This window comes from Lepidothrix coronata, unplaced genomic scaffold (genome assembly GCF_001604755.1).
Source record: "Lepidothrix coronata isolate B3197 unplaced genomic scaffold, Lepidothrix_coronata-1.0 Scaffold288, whole genome shotgun sequence".
NCBI lineage: Eukaryota > Metazoa > Chordata > Aves > Passeriformes > Pipridae > Lepidothrix > Lepidothrix coronata.
In genome coordinates this window covers 499199-524743 of record NW_016690468.1, presented here as the reverse complement: position 1 = coordinate 524743, position 25545 = coordinate 499199, and the positions used below count along the sequence as shown (strand labels likewise).

The 25545-nt window shown below is 41.5% G+C and overlaps 2 protein-coding genes across 9 annotated transcripts in view; both read right to left on the bottom strand.

The window, feature by feature from the left end:
- Nucleotides 1–25545, bottom strand: part of RABGAP1L (RAB GTPase activating protein 1 like) — a 227419-nt gene that overhangs the window by 132654 nt on the left and 69220 nt on the right. The window lies entirely within an intron of this gene.
- Nucleotides 19473–24241, bottom strand: GPR52 (G protein-coupled receptor 52). 2 transcript variants are annotated; one of them, XM_017836925.1, is made up of 3 exons: nucleotides 24125–24241; nucleotides 23550–24042; nucleotides 19473–22431 (listed from the first exon to the last, which is right to left on the bottom strand). In XM_017836925.1, exon 3 carries the CDS (start codon nucleotides 22237–22239, stop codon nucleotides 21154–21156), a length of 1086 nt encoding a protein of 361 aa, XP_017692414.1. In that variant the 5' UTR covers nucleotides 22240–22431; nucleotides 23550–24042; nucleotides 24125–24241; the 3' UTR covers nucleotides 19473–21153. The 2 variants fall into 2 exon arrangements, with proteins under 2 accessions (XP_017692414.1, XP_017692415.1); XM_017836926.1 differs by lacking the exon at nucleotides 23550–24042.

The window sequence follows — 25545 nt, the reverse complement described above, 5'->3', positions numbered from 1 at the left end:
AGCTCTGAGAAGGAATGCGGAGGGGGTGACCTTGGCCCCCCCACTGCTTGAGGCAGAGCACAGGAGCTCTGCAAAGGGGCTTGAATCCCCTGAAGATAATGGACCGTCGTGAAGACCCCTGAGCTTCATGGTATGACCGTGGTGAAATGACCGTGTCCGGGTGAACGCAGCCCACGGAACAAGACCCTCGCTTGAAGACGAGTGGCCGAGAGGGCTTGGATACCCCCTCGTGTGTACTGGCAGAGATCCAGCTACAGCTGCTGCATGGAAGAGAGTGAGATAAACTGCTGCCCTGAAGACACTGCTGCTCTGAGAGTGGAAAGGGATCTTTTCCTTCTTCCCTCCTGGACTTTTATTTGGAGGGGAGAAGAGATTTGATCCATTGTAAATACTTTTATGTCATGGTAGAGATAGCTAAGATTGTATATAATGTCTTGTAGTATTTATTTGTACAGTCATTGTAATATATATTCCCTTTCCCCCATTTGAGTCTCGTGTGGTGTCTGGAAAACCCACCTCACACTGGGTTGATTGTGGGAGGGGGACTTGGACTAGGGAATTGGATTTTGGAGCTCTCAAACCATGACACCCATTTACAAATCTGAGGCAAGATTTTAAGTTTTTGCTTCAAATATCTTTGTACTCTCAATTTTCTACCTAATTTTGGCAGCTATTGTCAGCTGGTACTTTAGGAGTACAATACATATTCCTGAAAAAGGAGGTTGCATGTCACTACTTGCTGTGCCACATCCATGCAAACCCACACCCACAAAGAATTCTATTAGATAATTGGTCACATTTGAAGAATAGGAACCTGATTTTGTAAGAACTAAAAATTGCTCAGCACTCCCTACAATTAAAAGACAATGGTATGTACAATATGCTGTATTTCAACTCTAAATTTAGATAAATCAGTATCTCCAAATCCAACACAGAAAGTCTTAAAGAAATTATATGCATCAAACACACAAGTACGATTTTGTATTTAAGAGAAAGAAGCAAAATACAAATGGGGAACAAAAATAAATAAATTGCATTTTAAATCAAGTTGAAATGCATGAAAATAACATCGTGGAGACAAAACACAAGGTTGCAAAATAAGGAGCTTGCAGGCTCCTTTTCTTGAAGGTTCTTTCCTTCAAGGAGAAAGAGCAGTAATTCTATCAGGGCTCAGGCCCAGGAGATGGGAATCAGGACAAAGGGAATGCATTTGAAAGTAATTCATGTCAGACCTGCTAACACCGCAACATACATCTCTTTGACATTAACAGAGACCAACAGACACAAATAAAGTGCAGACAGTTGATAATCTGTTTATATTTCTACTCTGTTTTTTAGTTATGGATGGATTTGGTAAAATGAAAGGGTTTACTGAAAGCTATAGACAAACTTCTATGATTTTTCAGTAATTATTTAGGTATTGTTGCAATTAGAGACTGACAACTTCTCCTGAAGAACAGCATTCCTCTTGCTATGCACGGTTCTCCACCACTAAATGTTTCATCCTGTTTATCCTTTGCAAACAAAATCAAATAACTATTCGTTTTAACTCCCAAAATACATATTTTTATCAAGGCCTTAATACATGCTCAGACCTTGTGGATTCCAATTCCTCTGGTTTTTAGTAATAAAATCATATGCAGAATGGGTTTGGTGTGTAGAAAAATAACAGAGTTTGTACCTAATAAAATGGGTATGTAAATGTATTTATGGGATTTTTTTCAGAGAGTGTATTTTTCAGCAGGAAAAATGCATCTAGGTCCTGCAAATAAAAAAACCACAAACCTTTCTACCTAATATCTAATAGCAGAAACAGCAAATAGCCCTGGCCAAAGGACTATGGACATGTAAGTAAATCCTACCAAGACAGACTTTTCCCACTCCCACACCAGAGGTGGGGCAAGCAAATGGGCTGAATTAATTTCTCACAACAGTGAGGAGAAGGAAGAATATATTTTTAGAAGAGCAAAGAAACAAAAGCAAGGTTAGTTTTTTTCCCTTAACTCTCAACTGAGACCTTACCCTTCCAGAATTTCTACCAATAATTCCTCTTAGCAAATACACGTCTAAGAGAATCTAAACCCCAAATAAAGGAGCAGGAGTAAGGCAAGAGCCTGGGCTGGTAAGGCAATGCGCAAAGTAAATTAATTACATTGATTAGTACCTGTACAGTCTGGGAACCACAATATATACACCCAACCAGCAGAGTCCAAATGTGCACTGACTCACACAGATGTAACTCCATTCATCCTTCACAAAAAACTAGAACAGAAACACTTCAGTTTGAACAGCAATGCTTACGGCCCATGCTGGGTACTGGAACTGAGCAGATCAGTCACCAACAAAACGTAGGCCTTGCTTAGAAAACTGAAAAACTACCTGCAATTTTTCAGAACAGAAAACACAACAACATCCATCATTATCTAAAGATTTATTTTTTGCATATACTTCCACAGAGATTCAAGATATCCCTCACTCCAAACAGCAGCCAAAGTAGCAATTTTTGTATCATTTACCACATCGCCATTTGCCTGTTTCTGTGCAACCACCGAGAAACATTCCATCTGAGGGAGCATGTTACCCAAACCCCACCTGCCTGCCCCGTGAAAGCTACTTCTTGTCTCTGGAGCAGCCTCACTGGCATCTCCTCTCTCTGTTTGTGACTCCTCCAGGTCAGCAATAAAAGAATTCCAACCTCATAGCAATGGGGTTTCTGCCTCATTTCAGTCCTTGTGAGCAGCACAGCACAAACCCAGCTCTGGTTCCATTTGCCGTCGGTATTCTCCACACGGCCTGGCTGAGCAGGGCTCTAAATCAGCATTACTCTTGGGTTTTACCTTTAGTTTTTTAACACAAAATACTATTACTTTGCTATGTCAAACAACTGGGCTTCCATGAATCCATCGCAAAATATTTTCCTTCCTGGCACGATGGGGAATCAGAAGTATAAGAGATCCACATATTACAGAACAAGATCAGCAGGCTACTGAACATAGTAAGAAAAACGTTCTTAACACAGATGGAAAACATGAGATAACTATTAAGATTCATGCAACACTTATAACGCTTTATTTAAATTGTGTATTTTATATTTATATATATATATATATATATATATAACGTGGTAGATACTAAAGGAATCTGAGCAGTATAAAAAGTAAAAAGCAAACTATATTAACATTTGACTTGCAAGGAGAAAATGACTGACTATAATTAAGACAAATGACTACACTACATACCCGTTTAGCATACAGAACATTATCCATTGTCACTGCATTTGGAACATTCTAAAACCTTTCTTAAGGCAGACAGGTGTCACTTCCACTTAGCTGTGGTTAAATCTCTTGGCAGTGAGTACATGCATTAAATATGGCCAATGTTCACAGGAATGAAGGTTATCTTTTTTAGACAGTAGCATTCAGAAGAAGTAACTGTCTCTAATTGGTTTCTGCCTACGAGCACCTACACTGCTGTGAATGACAGCGGCACAGAAGCAGTGCTGCCACACAGTGCACCAGGAATGTAGATGGTTTAGACAAGAAATGAAGACGAGAGACATTGCAGAGTCTACTGACATTCTGATGGTATAAACTGTAAACCAAGGAAAACTGAAATTACTTTAAATGGTTACTGACGTAAAGTCATAAAATTAAGGTAAATTGAAGTTGATACTTCAATTTTCCTGTCCCTTCTTAAGAAAATTATACTGAAAGGAACCTCCTTGGTTTCACCAGGCGCAGGGCCTCTGTTCCCTTTGGCTTCTCAGCAGTAGCCTGACAGCATTCCAACGGGCCTACACTGCAACATCTTCCTTCTATTTTCTTGGCCAGACTAAACAACCACCTCAGATAAAGGACAACCCTCTACAGCCCCCATCATCCTCACTCTCACTACCCCCGCTCTTCCCACAGCAGTGCCCAGCACGGTTTGGAGGTCCCATCAGCTGCCTCGTTGGGAACATGGACAAGGACATGGCAAGTGCCACAGGAGGCGCCAGACGCTCTCCAGGGCCTCACTCGCATCAGTGGTCTATCAGGTACCTCCCCTCAGCAGAGCAACAACAGGATTTGGCAACACGAGAAACTATCAGGCTACTCAGGCTGTGTCTCCTCTTCTGTCTTCAGTCCCAAGCTTTTTTAAAACTGTGAATAAGTGAAGAATATAATTTAAATTTCTGCTCTGTAGACTGTAAAGTGTTGCACCCACAGCTAAGACAGCAAGGTGCAGAGGGCAAGGACTTCCTCACACAGTGCTTCACACAGTCTTCCATGCACTCCACTTTCAATCTACTTATTATCCCTTCTCTTTATTCTCTCAAGTGTTCTGCTGTTGAGTTGGTTGAGCAGGCTTTACAAAACTTTCCCTACCTCCTGAAAACATGTTCTGTTTCAGTAACTTTAACAGCAGTGACTAAATGTTGGCACTGACACCACTCACACACCACCTAGTCACTGGAAGCCTTCACGGGTACTGTTTCTGTTTCAAATGTGTTTGTAAAAGCTTCACCAGCACTCTGTGACCTCTTCTTTATCCTGTCAGCTCCCTGGTATTTGTTGCAACAAATCCCAAGGCTGCTTTCAGTGCCCAATTACAGAACAACGTTTTCCCCTAACTGCCTGAGACAGCTTTTCATTAAACTTGCTCTCACCAATACATCACTATTAGCGATGCATTAAAATGTATTTTTAGCCTCATTTCTCATGGAAATGAATCTTTCCCACCTACTCTGTGGGTTCCAGCTTTCCCTCAGTTTGTACCTCCGTTCAACATCCATGGCCAGGGGCAGCAGGACACGATTTTCACTGGCACATAAGGAAAGGCACCTGGCACTTTTAATTGTTGCTCATTTAATTATTGTTAAACACCAGTAGGCCAGAAATAGAAAATAAATTACTTCAAAATTAGTGTTTTCACTGAATCACGTTCTTCCTTGCCTCTCTACAAATCTGCCCTGCCCAGCACTGATCGCAAAGGAAATAACTGTACCTATGAATAAGTAACTAATTACTTATTAAAACCCACCTTGATATTTCTGCAAGGCTGGAACACTACATTTGGGGTTTTTGTTTTCGGGGAGGGGGGTGGTCCTGGTGGCTTCAGAAGAGGCAGCGTGGGAGGTTAAAATCCTTGACAAAAGTACTCTTGTTTTAAAGTTTGGCCAAAACCTTCCTCTGCATTGTTATGTAGACATTTTTGTTTGGTATTTAGGTAACTCCGAGTAAGTTGCTCTCATATAAATTTCTTCATCATTCACTTTTGTTGTTTTTCTAAGATTCAAATTACTCACACAGCGACATTAAACCACAACCTCTTTCACAAAGAGGACCACAACCACTCCCCCCGCCCATAGATCTTTTTTTTTAACTTTTGGGGTCAGTTGTGTTTTAACCATAATTAAAACAAATTAATTCTGCTCTTTCCTTGATAACTTTAAGGATTTAGTTGTTCTTTTGGGGAGGGCAGGACTGAGAGCTTTGCTTCTACAAAAAGAAGACAGTAAAGGGGGCTGTAATGGGCATCATCTGCAGCATGAGGAGCCTGGGGAACATCATCCCAGCACTCACAGGGATACCTATTCACACTAACAGCTTTTCTCAGCTCCCTATTTTGAATAAAGCATCATGACTTACACTACAAACAGTGCTTCAAAGTAGTACATTTATTTACAGTTAATAATTCATCCCCACTTTGTTCTCCAGAAATACACTATTGGTACAATTTATCGCTCACATAACCCTCCCGTAAGCAAAGCTACAACACTCCTATAAACCAGGGATTTAAGGCTCCATACTCACATCCATGTAAGTATTAGAATTATCCTGCTACTTTTATTAAGGCTTTAGAAAGCCAAATGTAGTGGAGAACCAGTATTTCCTGCACTAACAACCCAGACTCTTCCTAGAATTTTGATGCCCTGTCCATATAGCTTGGGTACTACTCACATCTTTTTCTCCACCTAAAAAAGCCATAAGCTTGAATAAATAACTGTACTTGGAAGCACGGGAAGTGTAGCAAGGGTGGTATTAAGAAGTTGTTAATATATTGCTTATATAGTAGTCAGGGAATGAAACTCAGTGCAGCCAGAGCACGCAGGCACCTCTGCCAAAGGATGCAGCATCTGGCAGATTTTACAACAGTGGCTGTAACAAAGGGAACTGCTAAACAGAGGCCCATTCTCAGGCTTGCTGACCCCAGGATACAGTGTTTTAAAATATTACATCGCTCTCCTGATTCTTCAACTTATTTTTATGGGGACAAACTTGCCACTGTTGTCAGTGTAAGATTTTTCTTGTTGTTTTTTCTGGTAAGGTATGTTTGGGGTTGACCTCTAGGAAACACAGCCTCATCAAAAGCAGAAGTTCAGCCCGAACCTCCTCCCCTGGCGCAGCCTGAGGCTGTGTCCTCTAGTCCTGCTTCATACGGGCTGGGAAAATAATAATACCAATTCCAGCAAAGCCCTTCTTCACCCAGTGCCTCCTTAAAAGGAGCCACCTAACTCAGAGTTCCCATAAAAGCCTGGAATTGTGTGGCTGGTGAGGACAATATTAAGAAGTGCAGTTCTAAAACTGTGTTTGTAAAAATGCATCGTTTCACCTGGACAAAATTCCATCCCTGCCCCATTGCAGAGCACTGGTTCCTTCCTCAGGCAATGGATGCTGCTGATCACTCCTGATCACTCCGGTGCAGTTTTGTCTCGCACCAAGAATTCCCAGGGGCCAAGCAAACAAGGTGTTCCCAAACAACTATTTTGGCTCATACTCTTCTCATCCTGTTTTCCAGTGATTATTGCTCAAATAAGGTAGCACATACAAACACAGCAGTGCCAACTTCCAAGAAAATTTTTATTTCTAACATAATTGTTTTGTTACACAAACCGTGGAATTGGAAAAAACACAGTGGAAGAATGGACGTTGTTTGCTTCTTGGCATTAGCAAGAACTTACAAAAATTCTCTACTGGATGATGGAAACAGAGAAGAAAAGAAACATTGTCTGTTGCAACAGAGTAGAAATGTGATTTATTCTTACCCACCTGTTACCTCCTATTTTATTTCTTATCTATTAGATGAAGAGCACTTTAAGTCACCCACACTATCACCCATCCCGGACACTGCACAAAGTGGGACTGCTGAGTTTAACAGCACAAAAATTAATCAAAAATTAATTTAATGGAAACCCAGCCCAGCAAGACCAAGCTCTCCTAGTTATGGTGCAATTGGTGCCACCACCGTGAAAGAAATGCTGAAGCATTTGTTTCCTTTGATTTCATTTATCCCCACTTTGTTCAACCTTTCACCCAAGTTCTTTTATCCAGTTAAAAACTCTTTTTTGGAGTAGAAACCTGAATCTTGGAAATAGGTTTTGATCAACAAAAACATATTTGGTTTGCAACTGCTTTCTATTAGTTGTTCATGCCCTGGAGACTTGTAATTCTGAATTTAAACTAAAAAGCAGTAGTAGAAAATGTGCTATTTGACTCCTCTTTATCAGGAAGAACTCCCTAAGCGCGCCTCTGAAAAGTATTCAAACTTCCAAGGAGTTTCAGTCCCCTCTCACAACAGCTCTTCCTCTCCTGCTGCTTCCATCCAGGATGCTCTTGGGACAACATGGAGCACTGGTTAGAAAAGCCTGGAAGCACCTGACTGAAACTACATGGAAAAGGGTCAATCAGAAAGAGAAGAATGACAAAATAAATAGAATGAAAAAATATATAAATGAATGAAAGACAGGAGGAATGATAACAATCCATTATGTTGATGGATCCATCAGACTTAACTGATAATAGTATTTCTGTCAGTGTAAGCATCAATTCCAGGAAGGCCATACAACAATCAGAAACAAAGTAGATTTAGGCTAAATAGCTGCAATCCCTAACTTAGCTAAAAAAAAAAATCATCATCTGAGTTAGAAGGAAATGATCGAATTTCAGATCCCAGTAAGTCTACAGACTATCTGTGGAGATTATTTACTTGTTTTAGTAGGAAATCCTCAGTTGTTGAGTTACCTGAATGAGATTTTGGGTTGCTCAGCAATTCTGAAAAATCAGGTCAGGTCTATTTAGGAGCTTCAAATGAGTCTTTAAACCCCTCCAGTTTCCAAGGGCTGTTGTGTCTCTGCTGCACCTCCAAAAAGATCACAATATCCAAAGCTCTAAAATCCATTATGTATCATTTCTGTCTCCCCAAGTCCAAGTTATTCTTGATTATTTATTGCCTCTCTAAAAGCCACTTGAGAATGACCTTTACATTTAAAGATCTGAACCCCGTGAGCATCTTCCTTATACTGCTGAGGTTTGGAAGAAGGAGCAGGGAGGTTACTGATAAGCCTGGAAAAGGGAACCTCAGAGAGACAAACAAGGACTATCAAGAAGTGCAAAAGTTCTTGGTCTTATCTTAATAATCTGGGGGGTTGGTTTTGTTTTAATTCGATGTATTTATAGGGAATTTATACCTGAAATATGAAAAAATACTACCCGAAGCTTAAGGAATATAAAATGAACATAAATTTAGAGACTGAGAAGGCGCCAGAACAGATCAAATTTGGATCATCATCAGGTATTTTCTTCAAGAAAAAAATATGGATGTGTAACCAAGAGGAAAAGTGGCTGGTTAAAACCATTTAAGAAAAAAGGAATAAAAAAAATTTCTCTTTTTTTCTAAGTAATTTTTAGTAATAAAAATTTAGTAATTATTAAAAATTTAGTAATTAAAAAATTAAGAGGCTTTTCTAAATAATCTTCCTCTTCACGGGTCTCAGTAAATGATTTTCACGGAAAAAAAGGAAATTATAGAAATCAAAATTGGTAAAGGTGAAAATAACTGTCCAAGGTCCTTCATGTTCTGTCCTACTGCGAGAGATAAATTAACTAATCAGAAGTGTAAAAAACCATGGCTCCAGAAGCCAATATTTGATAACAACACACAAAGAAACACGCTCACAAATAAGACAGAAGGTTTTAAGCAAAATGTTCTTAAAAACACTTCAAATTTCCACCTTTCCAAAACACCCCACCCTGACTGGAGGGAATTAAAGCTTTAAAAACCATCCTGTCATCGAAGGTACTGGTGCTGGGGAAAGGCCTCCTCTGGCTGTGCTTTGTCCTGTTCGCTTCAAGGTTTCGGGAACATCGACTGGAAGAGCTCCAAGCCTCATCTGGAATTCATCCCTGCTCCCAGATGGTATCTCTGCATGTGACAGGGTGGGGAGGAAGGACGTCCTCCTTCACCTCAGCTCAGGATGGATTTGTGCCTTTTCCCACGCAGAGATTCACCTCCTGGGAGTTCTCTAACCCCTAGTGAGTGTCAACTCTGAGGCCTCTAACTATACACTTGATCAATATCCAAATCTTTAAAAACAAGAGACCGAGATACAAATGAAAAGGGGAAAAAAGTACCTTTTCTACCCGTGTTGAAAGCGAGTTTTCAATCACGTTGGTTTATCAAAACTACTCATTTGTCAGGAGAAGTAAACAACTCAGCCCAAATTTAATGTTAGAGCTAAGTTTTTCTAAGTGTTAAAACTAAAATTATGACAAATATTATGAGTGTATTATAATTAGGGTTCAGAGCTACCAATTTTTTGAACCAGGCCTAAGAGGCTGGAATAGTTACCAAGCCAGGATACAAATGCGTGGCACAAAAGAGTGAATTCCCATTTCAAATCTAATTTCATGGAACTCCAAGAAGAGTGAAATCTAAATATAACACAATGTATGCTAATATTGCCCTAATTTTGAAAGAAAACAATTAATAAGAAAGCGGGTCAACTCCAACACTACCAGAGATGCTGCTGCAAAGAACCAGAAAGAACTGAAGAGACTGAACTGAGATAAATCATTTTGGCCACTTCTAACAGCACAAACCACAACCTGGCCTTGATTTACATGCATGAGGTTATTTTGCTGTGGACAATAAAGGCAGCAGAATAATAAATTGAAGTGTGACCAACAACCTTCTGTTATGTGAAAAGTTCTCTCACGATGAAAATAGGCTCCTTGTAGCAGCAGTCAGCAAAATATCTCACTGGTCCTACACAACAGTAAACAGTTAAAGGACAATTGGTATTTACATAAATAGAAAAGTACGTTTTCCATGAGAAAACCCCACATACTCCCTACAGCATTTGAGATTCCAACTCTAATCCTGGATGTTCAAATAGTCCACCAGACAAACTGGACAGTAACAGATGACAGCAGCAAAAATGAGACTGAATCAAGATTAAATCTCAATTTTTAATCTAGCCATGGAATGTTTTAATGCCTTCTAGGTTCATATGGTCATATTTCACTTCAAGAAAAAATGGCCAATATGCTGCTAAATTAAAAAAATCAAAGCAACACAATTAGGGGGAAAGGGAGGGCTCGACAAAGAAACTCTAACAAAACTTTACCCAAAGTCTTCAGAGGTGAGACAGAGAAGTTTTTAAAAAGCATAATTTAAGGACATCATTTGAGATGTCCTGTGCTTACCACAACAATCTATACTTAAAGCTTTTTTGCTAATGTGAAATAATACAGCACAATATTCCTAGAACTAGCACTTTTACATGCATGGGAAAAAATCACAGTGCTTTTAAATCCTGCCTGTCGATTTGCTTATTCAAAAAACAGACTGAATATGTGAAGTGCAGCGTAGCAAAGCAGAGATGAGTGTTCTCCCTCTTTTCCCTTTCATGGTCTACAATTTTTTAGCAGTATTTTTTAACAGAAATGAGAAGTTTGTTGGAACATATGTTAACATATTGTCTCCAGCCGAGCACACAAACACAGATGCACTTGTTTCATTAGCAATGCTCCCGCTGCACTCCAGGCTATGGGAGGGACAGGTCATGAGTCATGTGTGTACTTGCTGAAAAAACAGGAGTTTAGGGCTTTCCATATCAGTTCCTCACAATTCCCAGGTTCCCCTGAAGGCAATAGGAATTTTTGTGCAGCAGGAATGAAGGGCTGAACTAAAATGTACATAATAATTAATAATAACAAGCTATCATATTTTAAGGCTGCAAAAAATGCTTTTGGATTAAAATATTGCCAAGTTTTGATGGTTTCTAGACTGCAAACATTGTTAGGAGACATGTTACAAATGCCAATGCCCACACACCTTCCTTTTTCAGTGTTTTAAATTAAAGAGCATTTCCAAGAAGGTAACAGAAAAACCCCAAAACCACAATATAAACCAAATACCCACATGAAATGTCATCCTTTTCTGTACCAGCACATTGTTTTTCAAATTATTATTACTTTATAAGAAGTAATGCCCATGGTCTTGTTGGCTTCTGCAAGTTCACTTAAATCCTACTCTAAGAAAATGAATAAGATAAACTCAGTCATGAAAATAACTTCAACACTGACATCCAAAGCTGCAATTCTGCCTGACATTTTCCCATCTTTTCCACAAAAGGAAGAAGAGGGAGAGAAGTCAAGCTAGCCTGAAGGTGCAGGAGTACATGGAACTGCAACACAGGAAAACACATCTGAACGTGGAGAATCCACTTCATGATTTAGCCACTGAAACCCAACGAAGAAAGGACTCGAACAAATCATCTTTTGTTCACAGGACTATTGATACTGCTTTTAAAAGCAAATGAGAAATGTAATTGGGGCAAACAGGCTTAACTGATCTAATCACAAAATGAAAAGAGTAGGATGGATCAGCTCTCTGTAAAACCTAGTGAGGAGATAGGAGTTTTGGAGATTTGCTGACAGGCAGAGCTGTTTCCAGCTCTGTAAATACATCAGCTCCACTTCTACAGAGATCTAGTTTGAATTCTGGTTTTATTTCTCAATATATTACTTCAGAAAACAGATAATATGCTGTAATTAGGAGTGGAGCAGCGTAGTTGGAAAAGATCCTCAGCACGGCTCTAAAAGGTAGTTGCCTTTGCTGTTTGCTTCACTGTTAACTTTGGGGACTGCAGAAATACTTGAGAAAATACCAATTAGTTGTTGGCACCACAAGTCATGTATCATCAGCCACAACAGGCTGTCAGGGCAAGGAAATTCCATCAAGGATTTGGTTGTTCCTCCTTGAATACACCATGGCAGTCCCTGCCCTTTCTTTTACCCTCTTGGTTTGATACCACAAGTTTTCCAATGCCACAAGGAAGTAGAGGACTGCTGGAGCTCTGCTGAACCAGCTGCAGCTTGGTTGGGGTACCCAACTTAGTGTAGGCATCCTATTTTTGCAGCATCCCGTTTTAATTAAAAAAATCCCAGTATTTAATAGGGTTAAGGAAGCCCTTTTTGCTGTGACTGCCTATAAAATAGCTTGGCTCATCAGTACCAATTTTTTAAAAAGTTAAAAGTTTACCCCTAAATACTTGACATCAGAACTTCACAACTGCTTTGTTGGTACTTTTCCAGGAGGTGTTTTGCTTCCATAGCAAGAAAAGATGGAGACAGTTGATCATCCTGACACTTCTCTCACTGCCACCTTCCACACACACACAAAGACACACAGCCACAGATGTTTATTCCTCACTCACAATTTTATGCAGAAAAAGCAGCTGAGGTAAACTTGGTTCCTGACAGAACCAAGTATGAAAAGAAACATCCAGAGGTAGTACAGGAGTAATAAGGATGTACCAAGGGCAGGGAGCAGGAAGGGAAGGGCAGACGCTGTAGGTCCTCTGGCATCAACACTGTCTGCAACAGCAGCTGGGAACAGATGCCTAAGGATAAGGATAAGAACAGGACAAACACAGTGGAACATACAGGCTCACAGCCCTGGAGAACCTGCTGCACACGGGCTCCTGGGCCAGAAGCACAAGGACACCACTTAACACTCTGTTCCTCCTTGAATTTTCCTGGATTTTTAACTCATGTCAGCTTCTGCCATGCAGAGACTCTTTTGGCAATACATCCCACAATTCACTAAACACAGTTTGTTTTCACAGTTTTTCATTTTATTTTTTTTCCCCTGGAAGAGAAACAGTGAGTGATTACACCAAGTTCTTCCCAAGGACACTCACGACCTCTCAGATTTCTCATACTCCCCTGCACCTCAATCCTTTCTTTTCTAGGATGGAAAATCCTAGAGACTTCAACTCTTCCCTAGAGAAGAGGAGCTCCCTTTGCCATTCCTCAGAACTCCTTTCAGCTGTACTAACATGGCCTAGTTACACTTGGGCACACCATGGTGATGGTAGAGATGACTTCTAACAATTTTCATAATTATTTTTATAATTACTAATATCTCAATACTTTTTGCTAAGCCATGGCTCATTAAACTACCATCTCCATAAGCAAGTTAGAGGAAACAGACACAATTCATTTTGTTACTGTGTGAAAACCAAGACTGCTTTTCTTCAGAACCAATATTTATATTTAATCTCTTGAATTTCACCTGCCACTTGAAATCCAAGTCTTTCCCAAAATAAATTACCAACAGGTACTCCTCACACACATCACATTTCAAATCTCTTTATACCAATAGGAAGAATTTTAGTCTTGGTATAAATTTATTTTTAAACAAAACCAATACCATTATTACAAGAGCACTTTGTTACGATTTTTATTTTCAAATTACAGGCATTACTAATGCAATGAAATTCATAAAATAAGATGATCGTTGGAGCACAATTGTATCAACGACCAACCACCACAGACATAACTTTTCCCCAAAAAAGGGATAAGGTGGACAAAACTTCCAGTGGCACTTAAGAAATAACCCCCCTATTCTGCCATCAGAACCAGAGGAAATACAACAGACAGATCAAGTATCTCCAAAATACCCATTCACCACCAAAACAAAGTTTCTTTAGTTAGCAACATGTACAAATAAAATCAGTGGCAAATAATGTTTCAGTCCAACAGAAGAGGTTGGAGAACCTGTCATCTGTCACTGAGGCTGTTGCCAAGACACCTGAAATCTGGTGAACAAGGTACGGCAACACTTCTTTTAGATGCAAAGAAAAGCAGCCTAAACAGATGTCAGACTGGATGTAGTTCCCTTCAAGGATATGATCTTTCCAGTGCTCTCATGAAGGTTTTCACCCCTGTGAGTCAAGTGAAAAACACAGCTACATAACAGCAAACTTGGACTGCAAATTCAAATTTAAAACTGAATTTCAAAAACCCCAAAAGCCAGAGATCAAGTAAAGCACAGCCAGCAAAGGAAAATGATTAATTGGTTGCAAGTTCCCAAGGTAAGAGATCACAGAAAATAAGCTCTCCAGAAGTCCTGAGTCAAAAAATCAAAAATCTTAAATTTAACTATGATAACGAATATAAGCAGAACTACATGGTAATTTCTGGCTTTTCTGTGTGGCACCTTCATAAGCCAACATGAGATATTGTCTGGAGAATATCCAACATTACAAGTTGTGGATACAGGTCTTGCATTTCTAGGCTGTGTTTGTTGTCTTGGCTTTGGCAGTTTTAGCACACCCTTAGCGCTTCTCCAACTCGAGCCACAAAGTGGTCCCCAAGGCCCCTAAATGAACAAAAAGCTGCCACTGAAACCTCGCCATGAAATGACTGTTTACAACCCTTCTGTACGTACAGTTGCATAAAAACTCCCTATAAAAACTGCAGCGTCCAAAATCCACCCGAGTACAGTCAAATTCTTCGGAAGGCTCCGTTGGCCTATTGAGGGCACAGATGAAAACCAGACTAATCTGTTCTTGACCCAATAATAACTCATTACTTGTAGCACATAGATCTCTCTTTTCTTTAATGACAATGAATTTCCTTACCATTAAAAGCCCTAATAAACAGAGCTCTGCAAAACCCTTGCTGAGGCAGTTTAAGGCACTGCTGCCCTCACCTGTCTCTCACCCCTTTGTGAAGGATTAACTCCATGAGAAAGAGTTTAAGCAGAGGGCAGGCACATCCCTCATCCTGGTACCCAAAAATGGGTTTGTGCTGAGCTGCCGGTGACCCCAAACAGCCAAGGGAAGAGGAGGTTCTGCCTTTCCCAGGGCAGAACAAATTTGCCTGGTCACATCTAAATTTAGATGTCACACAAGAACTTGTCAATAGTACCTGCAGAAGCATAAATAACACAAGGACTGGAAACCCTCACCTGTACAGGTGTTTAAAGACTTTCCTGCCCAAACTGTATGAAATTCCGAGTACATGTTTCACAAGCAACATACTTGGTTCTCTCCCAGGACCCTCTGTTAAACTTGCCCAAACCACCACCCTATCCTTCATTTAACTACTTCATAGGATTGTAGAACATGCTGAGTTGGAAGGGACAAATGGACTTCTTCCATGATGAGAAGAATTTGTGCTTATTCAAATAACTTCCAGAAGAAGGAAAAAAAAGACATCTAATTTCGCTTAAAGAAAAATAAGAAACAAAGAGCAATTCTGCCAAGACGCAGAAGTGCCCTCACATAATTCACACTGACACAGTTGAGCTTCTCCTTCTCAAAACCTTGATGTCTGTCCCTTTTTCTAACACTGCCAGCTGTAAACTTTAGACTGTGGGCTTTGAGGAAGGATAAACATCACTCAGGAAAAGCAAAACTCTTCTCCCTGGTAATCACTGCACTTACAGAAGTTTCATTTTTGCACCCAATCACCTCTTCTTTGTCCAGACCGATCTCACAGTGGTTAAAACGAAAATCCTTCAGCACTGCTGTCACATCCTGCTCCAAAGGTTTAAGCCTGGCAGCAGTCAGCATAAGGCTGGGATAAAATCCCAAAGATTTTACTGCCTGAAATCATTTTTCTTAGCCACTTGTCAGAGCAGCTGAAAGCATTAAAGTTTCCTTACATTCATCCTACCTTTCACAGTCCTTGCACAAAGAAGAGGCCACAAAAACTATGGATGCAGAAGTGAGGGGTTTTCAGTATTTTCTTGGGGCTGTGCTGGGGCAAGGAGCCATTAACGGTTTCCTCTCCATTCACATCCCACTCCTTCAGCACTTACAGCTCACGGAGCCCAGAGGATTGTTGGGAAAGGAATCATTGCACTTAAGAATGACTGGAAAAATCGCTGAACGTGCTGAGTCGGAAGGGGCCCACAAGGATCCTCCAGTCCAACCCTCAGCCCTGCACAGGACCATTCCCAAAAGTCACACCCGGTGCCCCAGAGGATCATTCAAACCCTCCTGGAGCTCTGGCAGCCTTGGGGCTGTGCCCACTGCCCTGGGGAGCCTGGTCAGTGCCCAACCACCCTCTGGGGGAAGAACCTTTTCCTGAGATCCAGCCTGACCCTGCCCTGACACAGCTCCAGACCCTGGGGTCCTGTCCCTGGTCATCAGAGAGTAGATCAGTGTCTGCAAGAAGGAAGCTCCTCTTAAATACCCTTCTACATCACTTTTACCCCATCAGCTGTAACGGCAAAGACTTCTGTTGACAAACGAAAAATGACTGCAGAGACCTGTGTATATAAATTCAGTACATAACTTAAAAAAATTTAAACATGTCTATGTTAAACAGGGGGGGAAAATCAGGCATTACTTGAACTCCATTTGGTTAGCAAAAATCTTTAAGCAATGTTCCAGGCAATGCTGCTGGTCACAGGAAAACTACCTAAGTGATGCTGCCATTTCTGGAAAGGCGTAGAAATTCATCGGCATCTTGTTAACAAATTCGCCTTTGGTTTGGCCATTCACATGACATACATGAAGTATTTCAATCAAAAAAGCCCAACCAAATCAATCTAATTCAGTTCTTCATCAGAACGATGCACTACTGCATCCATAAAAAAAAAAAGGAGTCAGAGGGAACAGGTGGCAGGGATTAAGTCAAAGACTTGAACTTCTCCTTTTGGTGACAACGACAATAAAATTGAAAGATCTGCAAATTAGTTGATCCTGCTGGATGGCTGGGGAGACCACCGCCACCTTCACTGACACTCCTCCCCCACGGCAACACTGGCCTGCTGAACCTCTGGCACTGCTCCCTGGCAAACTCAGCTCCAGGACCATCGTGTTCCAGGGACACTGCAACAGAGCTGGAGAGCTGTTAAAGGGATATTCCCAGCGGTTTGGGGACTTACAGATCCTCAGCAGTCCGACACCAGCTTTAAAAAATAAAACCTCAGTGTATTTACAAGTTTAGCTCCAACTGTCACACGGGAAGAGAAAGCACTTCCACACCGCGATGAGATCGATAATGACGGAACTCCTCATTCCGTGTCAACTGGAATATCGACCGCTGGGGTCATTTACCCAAAAAAGGACATTTTACTACTTTTGCTGAGTGCAAAAACTAAGTGTGCTTATGGATATTCCACTGACAAACACTAATGAATTTAAATTAATCACAAAACCAAGAATTCTAAAAGGTCTTCCTAAACTGTACCTGTGAAAGGAAGCTCAGTAAAGCAACTTTTCTCAACTTTGCAGCAGGGGAAGTACAAAAATAAACCTTGCACAATGTCTCGTGCTTGACCAAGTACAGCTACAAAATGGATTCTTAAGCAAAAGCGAGGGGAAAAATATCTTACTTTAGGACAATAAGTAAACTTTTAAAAGACATCAACGTGCTTTTCATCACTACAATTCCTCTTCCCTTTAAAGAATAGCATTTTAAGGAGAAAATCTCTTAGCCATTCCAGAAAATAAGGAAGCACATCAAATTTGGTAAAGGAAAGATTACTTTTGTGGCAGTGCTTTTGCTGCCATCACACAATTTTTAGGACTTTTCCTGAGGTTGATAGACATGAGGTTCCAAAAATGGTGAGGCAATCGCCCTTGACATTGCCTCTGGGGCACTGCAAACAAAAGTATTCAAGAGAAATGCAAGAGCACAATATAAACTACCTGCAAAAAGGAGGGGTTTGGATATATATTTATTTTACTTATTTATTAGGTCTATCTCTTCATTTTTTCATTTAATATTTTACGTATGTTTTCTTCTTATGGCTACTTTTTATCACCTCTGTTATCAACAACATATTTTTCCTCTCAACTTCTTTAGTTAGTCTCTGCTCACCTATTTACCAGGTATTTCACAAATCAAAAAGATCTTCAGGCACATGAAAGTGGGATGTGTATTCCAAATGCCAGCTTTAAAAGTCTCATTCTTTAATCAGATTTTTGTACAAAAACATGAGACTTCATATAATGACAGAATGTAAATCAAAAATGACAGATCGAGGGACTGGAATTTCTGTGACTCCTTTAATCCACTAAAACGCCCAGCCTTATGATTTTGGAAGAGAATTTAGCACCAGCTGGAACCCCCAGACAGCATTAGTAAAATAATAACAAACCTCCCTCAAGTAAAAATTTTAAATCATGAGTTCAGAAAACACTTCCAAAAAATGAAACACACTTACTAAATTTAAAAGATTCATGTGACCAAGCACCAGGTCAAATCCTGTCACCTGGGAAACAGCAAGAAGAAAAGCAATATTTAAGTCTGCTGAGGATGTATAATTTGACAGATGCCAGGAGATTTATAGAGAACAGTTTGAAATGTGATTTTACAGCAGCTGAAATTCAGCAACAATATTCAACAAAAAAAAATGAAAAAAGGGGGTGAAGAACCTTGGAACCTACAAGTTCTTTGCAGGGTATTGGATTTCTAGTATACTCTCTGCCTCCAAGAGCACCCTGAGGGAAAAGGAAATCTCCAGTTCCACCTGACAACTCCACATGGTAGAGAGGAATGTATTGCTAGCTCTGCCCTCCAGGGTGAGTAAACCTCGTGCTGCAGCCCCGGAGGCCAAACCCTCTCTCTGACCTCCCATTTTCAGGCAATAAAGCTTGAAAATCAACTGCACTGCTGAGGTCACAGGGTTCAACTAAGGCACGGCCACAGCTGAGTTACCTCAGGTGCTCCTGCACGTCTGCAGTTACAGTACCACGCTCACCACGCAGCTGCTGCCTCCAACCTGGCTTCACTAAGTGTTAATTCAACTTCAGGCACTTCCTAGACCTTCTCCTGAATTTCAGAAGGTCCCACCGAAACGTGTCCCCCAAAGTGCCAACAAAAAGCAGAAGCATTAAGCGGCCAGCGCCGGAGCACAGGTATGAAATGACTTTACTGGTACGAAAGCAGTCCTGGGAACAGTGAGAAATGAGGTATTTCACTGCTCCTCACCTGAGCCCTGCACACCGAGGGCCTACTGAGCAGGACACAATGACACACTAATGACAAAGCGAAGTGAACCCAAGCTGTGTTTGTAAGAACAGCCGGGGTTACACAACCTTACAGAGCAGCAGTCAGCCAAAAAGAGCCTTCTGAAATAAACAGCAACTTGTCACAAGAAGGCAGCAGACACGTTCCTGCAGACATGGAGCATTACCAGATCCATGCGAAGGACAGGACTTATTTTTCCCTAATATCTACGAGAGCTGCTTGTCAGCAACAGCTCGGCTCAGCTCGAGGAATGTCTGAAGTCATGTTTGAACCTGCTTTGAAAACTGTGCAATGCCAGAAACTGGTATCTGAACATTTTAGACAGCAGTTTTAGACAGGTGAGCAGCTTTTTGAGGTCTGGATTTGAAATCCTTCACCCAAAAGATTTTTCACAGAGAACAGAGGGTGACATCAGGGAACTAACGCCAAGGCTGGGTTTGATAGACATAATACTACTTTATTCCATTGTTTCAACTTTCTTACAGGTTTAAAAAAAATGTACAGGGGTTCAGAACCACCTCAACAGAACAAAGAGTACAGAATTAAGGGAGCTCTAGAGTCAAACCACAAGTGTGCACAGGTGGTCAGCTTCCATTACAAAAAGTAACAGGCACAATCTTTACATATGCATTTTGGTGAAAGAAGGAATAATAGTGCAGTGTTAAAAGGCACCAATAATCAATAATTGGGCCCTTTTTAAAAGCCAATAACCATCTAAGAAAATTACATTTGGCTCAAAATCATAATTTAAATATTGTATCGACTGGCATGCATCTGAACCCCTGGCAACTTATTACACAAACCTAATGTGCGCCCTTGCAAAATCAGAAAGATTTCATCAGTGGACCTGAAAGTCATTTCAGTACAAAAGGAAATACTGAAGCTCTTGGCCTGTAATTAACACTAAACTGTCTTGTTCACCTCCTCTGAGAACACTTGTCTAACAAACAGCTATTCAAGAATGGCACAGAAGTGTTTTTCTTAAAGCAAGTGTAAGTTTTTTTTAACCCTGTAGCATTGATCTATTCCATGTGCTAGGAAAACATTAGGCACAGACCACAATTTATGTTTTCCTTTAAAAAAAAAAATAAAAAAAGTACAGTATGTGCAAGCGAGGTTCACACGATGGACTGACAGCTACAACAGTGAGCAATTTAGACTTCCCAAAGAGAAGGGCTAGTTAGTTTGAATTCTCCAAGCAGTGCTGACACACTGGTATGTGCCATTATCATCTCTGCATTAGGAGTGTCTGTGGAGCCAATAAGGAAAAGCTTTAGTACACCCTAAAGGACACTACATGGATACCGTGTGCTGATTTAACGGGATCGACTGAAGGAGTCCTTGGACACAGGCAGCTGCAGTCACTCAGCCAGCCAGGAAGGGCTTGTGCTTTCTGCAGGAATAGTGGTCTGAAACTCAGTTTACCTCGTAGGTGCCCTCAAACTAAACTCCCCCTGGACGCAATGGAATCTAGGGATGCAGAGCATGGAGGAAAAGAGGGGAAATGAGAAGGAGAGGGAGAGCTCCTCTGACAGTGGTACCAAAACCTGCCAGTTAATCCCAAAGCATCATGCCCAGGGCAGGGTTTACGCATTGTACAACTGAAAATTGTACAGGATGTGAGCAGAGACAGAGCTGATTATTAACCTGCAGTATCTACTGCAGTCCTCAGGTATATAGTTTATGGATAGCTGCTTACTGTGATGTTGATTGCTTCCTCTTAAATATATTGAGATTCAGAAGGCTACAGTATATTCTGACACAAAGATAGTAGGACAGCTTGTCTACAAGGGGTAAAACATAAGGTAGTAACTAAGTTATTTATTTTATGAGGAACCTCCTCTGATAGTTACTGGTAGTTACTTCATGCCCTTTGGAAGGTTTTTAGTCCTGACTTTCTTCATCGTCTCTGTGGAACTGCTCTCCTCACAATTCCCCCAGAGTCCAGTGACCCCTCTCACAGCAGCCTTTTCCTTTTCCACAATCCCTTGTAAACTCCCTTGTAAACTCCCTCTAACAGCAAGCTGCTCAAGTAAACATTTCTCTCTGGCCAGTTTCCAGACACAGCAGATACTATTGAAACTCCGCATTTGATTACATGCACCCGTTGTCTCTAAATGGAGCAGGAGTTAGCCCGTTTCCTCGGCTTAGGGTCCCGCACATCCCTGTCTTTCAAACACGTGCAAGATGAACATATTGTCTCCGACAGTCTCCGCAGTCCCAGCCTGAAAACGCTGTTGGAGAGGCTATAAATCACACAGTTGCAGAAACTATTGCTTATAGCAAGCCATGTCGTTAGGAAGGAGAGTGCGGGGTTCTCCAACACCCTCGAGCTCTCCAGCAGGAAGTATATGATATAGGGGAGCCACAGCACGTAGAACACGCTGGTTATCCGAAACAAAACCATGGCATAGCGGCGGTCGGGGCTGTGCCCGGTGTCCCCAGCAGCATCCACTTCGTGGCTCGGAAAGCGAGCTCTTCGATCGTTTATCTCTTTGGTGTGCTGCCGGCAGATCTTAAAGATGTGGAAGTAGGTGAAGCAGATGACAAAGGCAGCAGGAGCGTAGAGTAAGCACACGATAAAGCCAGTGAAATAGGCATTAGTTAGCCAGGAGGTAGCACACCATTCAAAAATATCTCCATGGTAACCAGGTTTTCCCCAACCAAAAAAGGAAGGCAAGAAGATCAGGCAAGAGTATATCCAGATCAAACTAATGCAGATTCTCAAGCGACAAGGGGTGACCAGTTGGTTATAGGAGAGAGGCTTTGTTATAGCGAGATAGCGATCCACACTGATGCAAGCCAGACATGCCATAGACACGCTTTTGAGCACAGAGATGATATATCCAAAAACTTGACAAGTCAGGGACTCGTGGACACCTGTCGGGTAGTGGAGCAGTGACAGAGTAGGAACCAAGCAGCTGACTCCAACAAAAAGATCAGCATAGGCCATGGTCTGAATAAAATAGCTGGTGGTGTAATGATGCAGGAGTGGAGCACAGTGGAAAACAAATATCACAGTTAAGTTACCCGCAATGATTAAGAATGTGAGCAAGACAATAACGACTGTCTCAAGGATACAGACGTCAACTGCATTGTAGTGACCAAATCCAAGAGGGCAGGAGAGGTGCTCAGATGTGTTCATAACACTACTGCTCATATTCAGAGTCCTCCATTCAATCCATCGGGACTGGTTCATGCTTTGTGCTTAGGGAACACTGCAATCTGAGCCTGAGTGAGCAGGTGACCTGCTGAACAGCAGCTAAACTCTGCTCCAGCAACTCCAGATCTCTCTTTGCAGACACTGCCAGTGCTTACATGGGAGGGGATTACAGTCCCATAGCTGTTGATGCCTCCTCAGCATCAGTGCATCACCTCTGGCACACCTTGGCTTTAAGGAAAGAAAGAAAGAAAGAAAGAAAAGAAAAACAAAAGCCAGAAAGAGAAAGGCCACTGATCAGCTCCTCCAGTGCTCTTGACTCATCTTTAGCAAACACAAGGCACTTCTAAAACAAGCAGGTACCCAGAAATACAGAAATAAAAACTGACAAAAGGGACACATTCATTTCCCAGGGAAGGAGGGGAGGGAAATCTCTAACTGCTTATTTTCCTGAGAAAGTCCTTTGCTTTGGAATATACTGGCGAGAGGGGGAGGAAGGGAAGGAGGAACCTCAGTACAGCTCAGGTTTCCTGGACCAGCAGTTACTGGAGATAATCTTTATAATGTCTCAGTTTAAATCACAGACTGACTGAAAACTAAAGGAAAAAGTTCATCCTCTAATGGTGTCTTTCCTGGTTCCATTCAGGAGATGGTATTCCTTCTTATCTGTGCTATTCATTGGAAAGGTAAGGAAAACATTTTTGTCAAGGTTAATTCCAATAGACTCACCACTGTTTGGGTATTAATAATGAATTTTATTTGGAGGGAGATGGGTGGGGGATGAGGCAGACTTGTCCTCTGACTCCTAAGAAAGAAAACATACATCTAACATACAATGAGGAAGATTGTGTCTATTCACTTGAAAATGAAAATAATTTAAGAATAGAATTTGGAGACTTATGTCAATATTCACAGTTCCTTCAAACAGTTATAGTCCATTACAATTATTAATGTGAGACCCATAATTCAATGTCCCCAGAGACAAAATAAATCCTCTTGAATTTAATTTCAGCAACGCCAATCTAAAATAATCATCTTTGGAAACTCTGCCACATCTGCTACAGCGGATCAGGATTTCATAGGTATAGCCATGATATTGCTCACCTCTGTAGCAACACCTGAATCATTTCACAAACCCCCACTCAACGAGCTCAGAAACTTCCATCTGCATTCTGCTGGGAAGCTAATGAAATGCTGATTTGACTAGAAAAGCTGCCATTGTTTACTACTCCATTATTCTGTTGTTCAGCTTCATCTTCTCAGGGGTTTAGGGTTTCTGTATTTATTAGATGATTAGCATAATAAATAATTGCTTTAAAAGAAATGCTCTTCTAATTGCAGGACATTACCTTGTTCATTTTAGTCAAAGTTATGGAGAGAGAAAATGTTAAAAGAAAGGATCTTCTGTGTTCAGTTCTAAGTAAATGCTTGATTAGTTCAGGAACCATTAGGCAGGTACTTAAATGTATACAATCTTGTTTTTTGAAAGGCCCCTAAAACGTTAAAACCATCTTTAATCCTAGAGTTCCTGAGACTAGAAGACTGGCAGTGAAAATTAATGAATCCACATGAAATAATCTCCAAGGTCATTCAGATATTACGCTGGCATTTGCTTTAAGTCTCTTTAAAAGTACCGGGATCTCTCGGATGATTTTAATAGTCCTTGCCGTGTCTTCAGGAGGAATTTCAGACACCAGAAGAGCTCAGTGTTCAATTCTGTCGCAGTACTTTGAGAGAAAGCGTTCTTTTTGGAGTTCATTTCCTGTTTTGTATCACCACGCTGTAAAGTCCTTTTAGGTTTTATAACATCCCAGAATATTTCCGGCTATTCACTCCCTTTGTCTATAATGCAAGATACAAAAAAAAAAAAAAAAATCACTCCTTCCTCTAATTCCCCGCTAAAGCAATAGAGAAGCTTTCTCACCTACACGCATCCTCTGCCGGGGAGTTCTGTCAGCGCGGTGCGGCTGGAGCGGCTGGCGCTGCTTCCCCCGTGCGAGCGGTGCCTGCACCTGAGCCCGCTCCCGGCTCCTGCTCCTGCTCCTCCTCCTCCCGCCGCCGCAGCCCGCCGGCGCTGGAGCGGTGCCTGCCGCTCCGCTGCTCCCGGTACATCCAATGGCGCCGCCGCTGGCACCGGGAAGGGCGGCGGGGAGGAGGGAGCGGAGCGGAGCCCGCCGCACCGAGCCTGGGCAGCCGAGGGGCTCCGCTCCGGGAGCCACGGGGTGCACTTTTCAGGCGTCACCTGCGGAGGTTTAATACCTCGGCAAAGGTGTTACAATTTTGCTTGGCGAAATACCTGCCCTGGTTTGACACAAATTTTCTAGTCTTGCTTAAAAGACAGTTACAGCCCCTCCCCCCTTTTTAATTACTTCCCCTAATTAATTACTTCCATCCTCAATATATAGATTATAAAACTCATCTGCTCCTGGTTTCAATACTGTACCAATCTCTAAGTGCTTTAACATCAGTTTAAATACAAATACTTGTGAGTAGCACATTACTTTCCAAACTTAACCCAATTAACTGAGCTCTCTACTCCTGCAAACGGATGCTGCTATTCCCTGATTAAGGACTCAGAACTTTTGTTTACTTTGTGCTTTCCAAAAATAAACCCAGTCACAGAAGTACAACCATCAAAGTTACCTCACACAGCCTCACCGTGCGTCCTTAGACACTGAAGCAGCAGCTTTAGGTACCAAAATACCAACCACAGAACAGCATTTTGGGCTATCGATCAGCAAAAGATGTGTCAGGGATGGTACTGGAGGCTTTAACCAACTAAGTCATGAGAAACTACAATGATTTAAATCCTTTCAGTTCCCAGGCAAACCACAGGCAAAATTTTAATAAGCTGCTCCTGGGTTAACATCTTGTATTTCGAGTACTGCCTGGAGCGAATATTCAAGGCTGAATGACAAGTCTGTAGCAATGTGAGGCAGCACAAACTGCAGCAATGTAAGAGTGGTTTGCAGTAAGGGCGTGTGATCATTCCAAAGTCTTCCATCGGAGGATTTAATAAATATTAAACTTGCTCTGATACCTCAGAATGGCAAATGGCTGAAACAATAGACTTAATGACTAAATTTAGCCCCTGAGCACAGCGTTAAGCCCGAGCTATCCATACCATGGGCAGAATAACAGGGAGCAATTTTTATTCCTCCTCTTTTCACTCTTGTGAGGGAGGAGGAGAACAACAACGGTGAGCACAGGCATGGCAGGAACCCGGACTTCTCCACCCCCTCCCTGGGCTGGCTCGTTGGCACCAGGGACATAAAGGACCAGAACACCTTAAAATGGACATTAGAAAGCCCCAAAGGCACAAGGGCACATCAGCTAAGCAAAGGT